Raw genomic sequence first — 12,325 nt, 5'->3', positions numbered from 1 at the left:
CAAGCAACGAGAATAAAAGAACCAGAAAAAAGCAAAAAAATTTCTTAAAATTTTCAAATTGAACAAGAAGCTAAGGTAATTCTGTAAGATCAAAGATGTTAATAAAAATTAATAACAATTTTGAGCAAAAACAACTGACAAAACTTTTAAAAAACACAAAAATTTCATTCTCATTTGAAAATTGGATTCCGAAATGCTTGAGTTCAAACTAAGAAACAAGCACGTAACTCCTTAAACCAGTTAAGCAGATTACAGGAAATTGCCCAGAAATTATCATGACATGGATTGCGACTGAGCGAAACAAAGAAAGTAATATGGAATGACAATGATTGTTTTCCGCAAAAACTCCCGAAACGAGCATGTCAATGTGATGCGGTTTTTTGATTCGGTAATAAGGCTTGATCATGCTTCCTAACTAAAAAACACAGGAACCAATACAAAATCTACTAAGCGATAATTCTTGATCTAAGACCAAACAAAACAAAAATTAGGCATCGGCCTTCTAAAAATAGGCTCCACAGGTTTAGCCCATTTCATTTTTGATTTCGTTATTCCAGCTTTATTCCGTTTTTCGGTTATTTTGTAGAGCAAATTCGCTTATTATTACAATCGGTTAACTTGGTGAAAAACATGAAATTAGCCTAGAGAAGTAATAATGATTTTGCGCAAGTTCAAAAAGCAGTTGAAAATAGTTAAAGCAAAATTTTGAACAATACAATAAAAGGGAAAGAGTAGTAGCTGTCGGTGGAACATTTTCTAGTGAAGGATAAACCAGATAAACACCTGCAGTTGATGGACAGAAATTTATTATAGTTATACAATGAGATGAAAGTGAACTTTGCGAAAACAAATTAGTCTCAATCTCCACAAAAAACTTCAATTATGATCCCTTTCCTAAATTTCAGAAATTGGAAAATATCATTATTTTTTGATTTGTATGTAACAGATCGTGCTAAACATTCTTTTTTTGAAACACTTTTATTCAAAAGTACACTTAAAATAAATTTTTGCGCGGAGAAAAATTAACTGAAGTTTTCAATGAAAGTGCATCAGATATATCAAATCAGCCTTCATTTTTGGAAGCAACCAGAAGCTCATACAGTAACAAACGTGTCATTTGATTATATACAATCTAACGTCTAAAAAAGAACAGAAAGTAGAATTAGCGGACGAGGTGCGTGTTTTTTATGAGACTCATGAGCTAATCGAGTTTCAAATAGCCATTGTTTGTTTCTCTTGTAAATTTTCAGAAAGCGTTCACAAGAATGAAGGATAATTTTTTGAAAAAAATGCACCAATGTTAATTGTTCAACTAATGACACCTAAAAAGATTTTTATTGACACGGAGACCAAATTTAGGCCGTGATTATAAAAGTAACAAGAGAGTTTTTAAAAATAGAAAAAGTAAAACAAAAAACCGGCTAAGAAACAGCTAAATTCTATAAACAACAAAGCAAACAATCAAAAATTATTCAAAAAATCTCCTCTAAATAAAGAGCTCAAGGATTGGGAGAAAAATTATGTAAATTCACGCAAAATGTCGAAAAAGCGGCAAAATGGGTAAAGCGAAAAAAATAGGAGCGCTATAATAGCCGGCTGAGAAGATGAGGGCGGCTATTAAACATAAACCGACTGACGTCGGACAAATTTCTCTCGAACAATTGGAGAGACAAACAGATTAGAAGGGGCATACAGCTAGAAAGCGCAAGCTAGAAAGGGTTTCAAAAGCGCAAGCTCTCGTGTCAATACTCACCTGTTTTTTTTAAAGAAAATTGGTTCTTGAGGGCGATAAAAATGTTGACGTTTTTGCATTTTCAGATGGAGTGCTCTAGTCGCTCCTGAAAAAATATCTCCGAACCATTACTAGAATTCCTGCCACGTCCCTATGTAATAGGCGAAATACCCTCTCAGCTTTAAGGGTCTTATGTGTTAGAGTCAACCTTAAGGGCCCTGGCGGATTTTATGCCCCATATAATATCACATATACTTATATACTTATATAGATTGCTTCATGACTCACTTCTTTGGGAAGCGTTTTGAGAACTCCTTCGAAGAGTTCTTTTGTCTCCCTGTTCGCTTTTGCGATGTCTGCGTTCGCATGCAGTCCGAAGACAGTTGGGTCGTTCTGAATGGGCAGACTCTTCACGTAGTCCACAAATGCCGCATGTTCACGTGCCTCGTCTGGGATGAAGTAGTCGTCAGAATCTGCCGAGAATCGGTAGCCGGGTTCTTGGTACACCTTAAGAAAAGTATTGCATAATGTGTTGCCATTACGCAATGATGAGACACGACGCAGCCTACGTAGAAAGGCCTACTTACGTAAGGTAATTGAAATTCGTGAAAAATCAGTCGTTTCATTTAGGTAAATTTCTGAAGAGTTATGGCAAGTCATTGAATTGTTACTTCTTCAAATTACAGGTTTTCCTGAGATTACAGAAGATTGCGAACAGCGTTTTATGTTACAAGATTGGGAGCAAGCGGTCGAATGTTGTCGATTAAGATGGAAATGGATAGTAAATCAAAGTATCTTTTCATGTAATTGAAAAAGTTTCACAACTCAGGAGATTAAAAAGTTATATCATAGTTGTTCATGAGAGAAAACAAAATTTTGCTTAATCGTACGTTGAGTATTTGTTAAAATGGTTATGTAGCAAAATTTGTTTAATGCGAGCGATTAAGGCTTGAATTTTAAAATATTATTGCAATCTTTTCTCCCACAATAAATTTTTGAATATTCTAGTATTTTTTCAACATTTTCGATTAAAATCAATTTTTGAAAACGTCTGGCACCAGTTTGGAACGTTGGACGAATAAGAGGTACCTTGTGGTTGTAGAAGAGTGTCAATAGACTGTTGATTAGGATCCTGTCTCTCTCGTCTGTCACTCTGCCTCCGTAGTTGCACTCTCCCACCAAATACAGCAGGGCATCTATCGGAATCTTCTCGTAGTCATTCAGGAACATCTTTATCAACAACAAAAACAACAATGAACTAAAATACCACATGAAATTTCAGTAACAAAAACTTGATGAATTTTTAGTTAAGTGCCGAATTAATCTTAATCTTCTCCCATTAAGGAAGACTTTTTTGGGCAGGGGTACAGTTCTTGGAACTTTTGATACCACGAAACAAAAAAAAAACGTCTGATTAGTCATTTCCACATAAAAGAATAAATTCCACAATGAATTCCACAATAAATTCCACAATAAATTCTTTGGCACGTCCAAGATATATTTTTCAGCAACAAAACATAACAAAACAAAGTTAAACACTTTTATGTTTATGAAATTATTTAATTACAAATTAATCAAGTTCAGTATTATAGTTATACTGGTCGCTCTAACTTAACTTCTCATTTTTTGTATAATAAACCAAGAACGCATAAAATATTCTAAAGAGACGCCCAAGAAACATCGAAGGCTAGATAGACACCCCACCTGCAGCTGTCTGACACTTATGATCAGGTCAGATTCGTTGAACTGGTATGAAATATTCCAGCCCAGAGGTCCAAAGTTCCTTCTTTCTTGCACCAGAGCGTGGAAAAATGTCAGACTGAACAAGAGACGCTGCCATTCCTGGAACAAAAAATACAATATTTCAACATTAATTACCATTATTACGTGCATCTAGCAATTATTTGAGAAAAACACAGATTTTGATGCTTGTTTCCACATTTTGTGTCTAAAGACTTACGTGGCGGTTAAACACTTACATTTCCTTAATCCCCTTAAATGGCTCATCCGTTTTATTCAATATATTCAAGTGAAAAATTTAAAAGCATAAACATGCACAGTTTGCTGCTACCCAGGTTTAGGTCCAGACCCAAACTGAGCAACGATCAGAATTTCCTGACCAAAATGCCTTCCGATCAGACTTTTCAGACGGAAATAACCTCTGATCAGACATTCCAGACCAAAATGTCCTCTGATCAGACCAAACCCAGACTTTGGTCCAGACTACAGTGCGCTTATGATCCGACTCAAATTCAGACCATTGTCCAGAATTTAAACAGACTATGATCAGACTTTCCAGACCAAAGTGACCCTTTTCAGACCAAAGACAGCCATGGTCCAGACTACTGTGCACTCGAACTGCCGTCAAGACCCTGTAATTTCGGTCTAGGAACACATGGGTGTGCGTTCGATTGGGTCAGATCAGAGCTCAATTTGGTCTGGACCTAAACCTGGGTAGGACGATATAACGAAAAGTAGTAGACGGAACGCAAAATTCAGGACAATAGATTGAAGTTGAAATTACTTAAGTTGCACATTGGCCATTTAAGTTTTCATTTATAATACGGTTTATAACATTTCCGGTTGAGAAAATTTGTTTGGTTGTGATAGTCTTATATCAAGTCCAACGGGCCGCCAAGGCAGGTCCTTGGCTCGTGAGGCATGGCCCGACGCGGTAATCTAACGCAAGCTCCAAAAAAAACGTTCCCGTACTTAACGCCAAGTCAATATCAGTACTGGGCAAGTCTAATTCCAAGTCTAGATATCAGTACTGATTCAGAGCTATGATCATGACACATTTAAGACTTGTCAGACTTGGCAAGTCTTAATACAAGTGCGAAAATAAACTTCCGTACGGGGATCGAACCCACGCTCTCCATGTCCTTAGAGTGCTTGTCCTTCTTACTGCGCCACCGTGACTGTTGAAGTTTCGTCTTTTGTGCCGTCAAATTACGCTTGAAAGAAGCAAATTTCAAGCGAGAAAGCGAGCAAATTATATTACATGGGAGACTTGCATTTACAATTGCCCAGTACTGATTAACACTTGGAGATCGGTACGGGTTTGCTCTCGCCAAAGGAGAATATAGATCGACTTTTGATCTACAGTCTAAATTTTGCGGATTTTGTTCCGTTTTCCGTTTGACCTATTGTCCGGTCATAGCGTAAATTATCTAACAATAAAAGTTTTTAATCCCCTGCTGCTTTCTAAGGATGTGCTTTTCAAAAACGGTACACACTTCGTAATGAATCTCAATTTTGGGAAAAACTTGAACCGTGATTCCATTAATACACGACGTCAGAAAAAACTGGAAATGTAACAATAAAAAAAAATAAATCTATTAAGCCAAATAAAATTACAGATGAAATTAGAAGAAAAAACTGCAATAAAATTTACTTTATTTGAGATAATTAACTTACTATTTTTTTTAAATTAAATCAAAAGCGATCAAATAGTTCATTATGCTGTAAGTATTGTGAGCCACGGCCATGTCTTAGTGGTTCCGGGGGTTGATATGAAACTATCACAACCGAAAAGGATATCAATTCATCGAAGCAAATACTATGCGTAATAATTGTCTAACAGTTTATGGTAAATGAAGACAACTTTATGTTTTCGGCTCCTTTTGAATCTGATCAGGTTTTGGCGCTTTTTCACAACAGCTCTTTTTTGATTGAACAAGCATGAATAAGATACTTCAAATGAAATTCAGGGGCAAATTTCCGGAGTGGGGAGGGGCAAAAAAGCGATGGGGCTAATTTTCCCACAAATGACCACCAAATCATAATTATTCCTCGTCAGCAGATTTGCAGTTTTAGCAAATCTTTTACATAGAGCTTCGTACTGCTTTCTATTGCCCCTGGATTTCGCCTGTTTATCCCAATTGTCAGGATTAAAAGCGTCATACCAAAAATTGCATAAAAATACAAAGAGAACCCAAAATGATTGCTACAAATTGGTTCGAGAGCAATTAATGACTCAAGTAGAGGACTGTTTTGGGAATGAAAATTAGCTAATAAGAAAGCATATCAATTGGAAAGCCCCCTTCCCGGAAAATTGAGTCAACATATAAGCTGATTCTGTCTGCCCTCAGCGTCTATTTAAGTTTGAAAAAAATGTACAAACACATTCTAGAGATAAATTAGTCTATATTAAAGAGAAAACAGAAAAGGGGTAGGAATATAGAGCAGAGATAAATTAGCGGGTTATTTAGCTAAGTACATTAATTATGTAATTTTCATTAGGTAATTCAGTATATAAAAAATAATTCAGTATAGGTAATTCAGTATGAAAAACAAATAATTGAAATCCACAGTAGAGATAAATTGATGTGATAATTGTCTACCAGTGTCTTTCTGCATGCTCTGTAGAAGTCGGAGTTGTTGATGGGGAACGAGAGGTATGACCTGAGTATGTTGTTCCTCAGTCCCTTCGGAGGCTCATTTGTCATCTTCACACTCGTCTGCAGAATGTACGCTGGAAACTTCTCCGATGTGTAGCTTGTGAGCCACATCCTAAATATATTAACACCAAGTGGACATTACTATTTATAGCTGATATAATTCACTAATTATTTTAGGACCTAACCCCTCCTCCCCCCAGTATTTTTTATGCCCCAGTTGCAAAATATAAGTTGTTATATAGCACGCTACTATGTAAAATAATATCACCTTCGCCTGGGGGCGTAAAAATTATATGCCCATTAAAACTGGGGGGGTGGCGTGGGGGGTCAGATTATATCTCCTTATTTTCTTCAGTCTGGGGGGGGGGGGGGCAACGAAACTATGCCACACCACCCTTTCACGTTATACAAATTGACTTGTTAAAGTCATATAACCAAAGCATAGTGATCAAAAATTTACATCAAAAAATTATATGTCGACATAAATTTTTGTTGGAAATTTTTGATTACCATGCTTTGGTCATATGACTAAGAATTAAGTCAGAATAAGGTCAGACAAATGACTGATACATCCACCAAAAATTAGACTGTACAGAGTATTTTGGTACATGAACAGAACGACGGACAGGACAAAATCCATAATGTTTTTTTTTTCACTTATTCACTGCTGAAATCCTATGACTGCTAGGTACGGGTCTGTTAATCCTACTTTCAATAATTAACCTGAAGTTATTTTTGGTGAGTTGTGGGTTGGACAGGTGGTCCTGTACCAGTTTCTCCAGAGTGGGTAGCCAGCTGACAGCCAAGTGACAGTTCTGCAACACCACCCACTGTCCACTCCCGGCTGCATCCTTCACCTTCTTCTCTGCTATCGGACCCTGGCCCTGTCCGAGTGAAATCGTGATCAAGTTCTGACCTGAAATTCAGGGGAAAATTAGCCGAAAACATATTATAGTCAGATAAACAGCTCCCTGATGTCTGATCTGTCATAAAAAATCCTTGAATTTGATATGTTTCAATGGAAAAAAACTTTTCCAATATTGATTATAATATCAAAACAAATCTTAGACTACTTAGACTCTTATTACTCACGATCTCTTGCTACTTTAAACACTATTAAGGAGATATGAGTCTAAAGCTGTAAGTTGTTAGGTCAAAAATGACAAATCCTGTCAAGTTGCGTTTAGAAAATCCATTCGAACGATGTTCTCAGTTAGCGGCACGAAAACAAATTTATAAATGGGGACATTCGTAGAAAAACATGCAAATTGAAAAAAAGCCACTCTCTTGGCTCAGCACTTCAAAATTGTTCAGCACTCAATTCAGTGAAACAAAACTTGATGCTCCTTAATAAAACATGCATTAACTTGAGATCTCTCGCAAAACTTCTTTACAGCTGGTCGATTTATCTCGTCACAAGAAAAGAAAACAAAAACATCCTGTAATATCCAGCCATGCTAATTCTTGATAAATCTTGATAATTGCCGCTCAATCTTTTGATTTCCTGCTATAGCTTGTTTTTGGGTGCTATTGAATCTTTAATACTCGATATGTCTTGCAATGCTAACGTCAGTCTTTCTTAAAAATCTTGCCCAGATCTTTTTTCTTGACAGCCATACAAAGAACTTGCAAGTTCATACATATCTTGATTTATCTTGCCATGTAACATGGCAAGATATGGGAAAGACTACCCTTGATTAATATGTTTTTAATTACGGCTATCAAGTTTATTTTCACTGGGAAATCAAATCGCTACAAATTTCTGCACTGGTATTTTTTTGTCGTCTTCTGAATTTCTGCTAGGCTCAACAGTGAGGGGACTCTGTCGCCCAGAAGATCGATCAAATAAAATAAACCAAAGGTTTTGAATTGGTGAAGCAAGCGTTACTTTGTTACTCTGCGATTTCCCCTCTTCCACTCTTGTAAGCTGTTGCAAATTAGATTGCCTTGAAATAAGTTAATTCACAATGGGGCTCGTAATATCAATTCTAGTTATATGGATAACGAATGTAAGACAATTACTTGTACATCAATGGAAAAGACAAATTCAAGACAATTTATAATAGTAATTAAAGTAATATTAACAATATCCGTGGTTCACTTCCCAAAAGAACTAAATCAAAACGCTCACAGTATCCCAACTGGTCTTGCAATTACAAATCTTTCAAAATTTAGTCCCACTAAACCAACTACTTTCTCTTGCTTGATCGAAACCAAACTTCTGAAGTTCTCCCAAAATCTCCAAAGTCTGCCTCTCTCTCTCTCTCTCTCTCTCTGCCAAAATTTCTCTGTGTCACTTCAATTTATACTTAACCAATATGCTCTTATCTTAAGCAAACAAACTCTAATCTCTTAAGTAAACATTGCAACTTACTTTTGAAATCTGTCACATTCTGTGGGAGGGCTTTGTTTGCTATACAAACAACCAATATCAAATTATGCTCTGTCATTCAACTGCTAGCAACCATTGTTCAATTTACTTCTTATCTTAAGTACACGACTTTTGGACTCTTATGTAAACAAACCCACTCCGCTTTATCTCATCTTAATTAAATACACTCTTGGAACTTAAGTAAACACCGAAAGTCATTCTGACAGATTGATACATCCGCAGGAGGAGTTCCCTTCACTAAACAAACAGATTAAGGTCAAAGTCCGCGGTCCTTATCGCCCTTATTTGCGCACACAAATTTGGCACCAAGTCAATTTTGTCGCTTTTGTCATTCAAAGACTATCGGTCTCCATGGGTAAATATATTGCTAATTCATGCTTGCTAAAGCTAAAATAATGGATTGGTATGCTTTTCCCAGCATTCCGTGCAATTCCCCATTTTTCAGGTCAATCCGACGTCAACATTTCGAAAAAATACTATTTCAATTTAGGTGCTAACTACTTTCCTGTGATAATTACCAATATACTCAAAAATCGCCATTTTACATCCTAAACCCTTCCCAATATCATGCAAAAACATTAATTCATACGTGCAGGACAATACAATTGATTAATCGCCTTATTTCTGACTCAAACATTCATGTTTCACAGTAAAATACCTAAAAACCTTCAAATCACGCTACTTCCGGTGTTAATAGCTGGAGGGTGGGTGGTCGGATTCGCCTGAAAATTATTCTCGCAATAGAGGACCACTAGGGGTACCTCCCCATCATTGACCAGTTATCAACCAATAACTCCTTCCCATCCCGGGGGAGGTCGGACAATTTTTTATCGGTAGGGTATTTGGAAAACTGATTAATTGCCTTTTTATTTACTTTAAGTCAACAAAACTCTAATAAATTTATTCCACAACTTTCTAAACCATACCCATGGTTATACAAAACATTACTGCACCAGTACATGCTAGTATGACTGCTTTATACCGTTAATTCATCCATACACTATCAAATTTTTACTTAAAATATCCAAAAACCGTCGAATAACCCCCTTTCCCATGCTAACGAATCTGATCGAAAAAAGTTTAACCCGCCGTTCATCCCTATTATATTTGGACAATCATTAGAGGAAATTCCCCACAGAATTTCAAAATCCAATGACGATTATAACTTACATAGTTGAGGGTACAAGGTTTGGGGATGCCCATTAATTTGTAAATCCGAAGTCACACTTCTAGTTTGGTTCAAATGGAAGTTCCAATTCTGTTCAAGGTATCTAGTTCACTTCAAATGTTCGCTCTCTAGTTTTCATTTAAACTCCAATCACTCATTTCGACTTTGGCCTGATGAACAGACACAACTTTGCTAAGTAAATGAGATAAATCGACAGCTCAATATGCTTTTGTTCATCAATTTGTTTGTTTAAGATATATCACTCAACTCTCCTCTCTGGCGCCTTCGATACAATAACCCTTTAAGAAAGAACGCTTACTTCAAATACCTAATTAACCTGTCTAACTTGACCTCAATTATTTGACTTTACTAGCGCTATCTAGTTATGAAATTTCTATTGAGTTTATTCTTATGCTTTCTACACTCCTCCCTTCTAGATTATTATTCTCCCGAATAATTGCAAAACCTTATCCTGACCCGATTAACTTACTCTTACGTACTTTAACCATGGTCGATCTAGTGAAGTGAACCACTTAGCTTTAGCTCCGGGTTAATACAAATTAACTGCACTAAAATTTGAATAGCGGTTGATTAAATCAGATTGGAAAACACTCCTGCAATTTCACATTTTAACATATTTTACCTAATTCATCACAATTGATTTTTGATCAAACTCTATTGCCTCTGACATACCTTGTCCCCGGGAACCCCGAAATCACTAAAGTATCAAATCTAAAAATAGATCTACCAAATCAACACATTTCCCTATATCTTTTTTTTAAAAAACTTTTCTTTACGGCTATAGGGCTTGATCACCTTGTCTCGATAAAATAGATTAAAACAATGTAGACAACAAATTGTGATTAAAAAAACTTGAATAACTTAGCTGTCAACGTCCCTCTAATCATACACTCGTGCACCTGATCATGAAAACCTTCTTCCTCTGATGCTTGAATGGATGTCCACCTCTTCTTCCACTGTAGCTACCATTTCTACTGTAATCCTGCCATGACTGCTGTCTTGATGCTTCCAAACGGCTCCACTTCTCTTTCTGTCTCAACGATCGGTTCTCCAGCAGCATCCTTGCAATCTTCGGAAATCGTGATGCAATCCTTCTATCCACTTTCTGCTCAACTGCCATCGAAAACCCTCTAGAGTCCTCCCTCCTAGGCTGTTGATCGTCATGAACACTACTGTGATCGGATTTCCCTGTTCTGTCAACTCCAGCACTGTCCCCTTGATGCTCATCTGTTGGTTCGACCGAAACACTACCATTAGGCTGACTTTCATTCAATTGGGATTGCACCCATTCCTCTAGCTCCTTTCCCAACTGTGCAAAATTACTTCGGTCACCTGCTGCCTTATCGTTTTGACCCTTCTGTTTTTCAGACACCAACTGCCGATCAGTTCCTCCAGAACTTGTCCAATTCTCCAAAGTGTCCACAGTGCACTCAGCTGTACACATTTGTGTCTCATCAGCCACGTTTGTTGCATTGCAGAACTTCTGGTCCAAACCTCTTGTCTTCAACTCAACCAAGGCCCAGGCTCCAAACATATGGTTTCTGCTAGCTTTGACACCACTGCCAAAACTGCTTTCTATTGCAGTTACATTTTTGCATGCTACTGAGTCCAAACTCGCGGCAATACTTGTCTCGCTTCTCGAATCGTTGTCATCAAATTCCTCTACATCCGAAAAATCTGTATCCGAAGCATCTTCAAACAAATAGTCATCATCCGACCGTTCAACGCTTATCTCCTCAGACTCTGGTGACAGTGCATAATCGTTTTTCATAGCATTATGCTCATCTGGTCCACAATACTCAACTCTCCGCTCAATGACTTTTTCTACTGTCAGAATTTTTCTGAAGCCACTGTTTTCATTTTTGCTCAGCGGTACTCTATAAAATTCCTGATTTGTTTGACCACAAACTTCCTCCGTGAACTCCGCCTCAGGTCCAGTTTGCACTTCATTGCCGTAACCTGGAATTCTTAATCTACTACCACTTTCGGCAACTCTCGTATCTTCCACTTCTCCAAACAGATCTTTACCAAAAGCTCCTTTTCCTGATACACAACAGCTGGGCCCAATGCCAAATACTCCAGAAGTTTTGCCGGGATGCCGCAATTCATCCATTAAAGAAGTGTCAACTCTTCTTCTTGTATCAATCACCTGCCTTTGAGAACACTGCGGTCGGTTTCTCTGATCCACAGTATCACTGGTTTCAATGAATTCCGCTCTACTTCCCGCTTTCCCTCTCACAAACAAATTGTAGCTTCGCTCATAAAAGAGTGGATTGTCAGACAATCGTATGTCAAACTGATACAGCGTTTCTGTCAGCGTCCATGCTTGCTTCCCTGGAGTTGACCGCCAATAACCTCTTGGTAAATCACTTACAGCATTCAAGGCCCACCCACACAATTTTGTCGGCAACCATTTCATCATCTCTTCTTCCCTCCATCCTAACTTCAAGCCAGTGCTCAAATAATGTTCACGCCAAACCTCCCAAACTTTGTAGCCTGGTGAAGGAAAACGCTTCACCAATTGATAACCAAACATCATCAAACTCTTGGTAACCCAAACCGCAAATAAAACTCAATTTTCGGTGCGCTCTCAGCAGTTTCTCCGACGAAAA

At 37.5% G+C, this 12,325-nt stretch overlaps 1 protein-coding gene across 1 annotated transcript in view; it reads right to left on the bottom strand.

Annotated features, from left to right (window-relative positions):
• LOC142351710 (dynein axonemal heavy chain 3-like) overlaps positions 1-12,325 on the bottom strand; it is a 282,726-nt gene that overhangs the window by 13,346 nt on the left and 257,055 nt on the right. Inside the window, exons 76-80 of the mRNA XM_075403853.1 lie at positions 6,856-7,048; positions 6,076-6,244; positions 3,437-3,574; positions 2,822-2,962; positions 2,021-2,239 (exon numbers count right to left, since the gene is read on the bottom strand). Of these exons, the coding sequence (XP_075259968.1) occupies positions 2,021-2,239; positions 2,822-2,962; positions 3,437-3,574; positions 6,076-6,244; positions 6,856-7,048 (860 nt within the window). The remainder of the gene's footprint in view (positions 1-2,020; positions 2,240-2,821; positions 2,963-3,436; positions 3,575-6,075; positions 6,245-6,855; positions 7,049-12,325) is intronic.

Source organism: Convolutriloba macropyga, chromosome 13, assembly GCF_964194025.1.
Source record: "Convolutriloba macropyga chromosome 13, txConMacr16.3, whole genome shotgun sequence".
NCBI lineage: Eukaryota > Metazoa > Xenacoelomorpha > Acoela > Convolutidae > Convolutriloba > Convolutriloba macropyga.
This window is presented reverse-complemented; position numbering and strand designations above follow the sequence as displayed.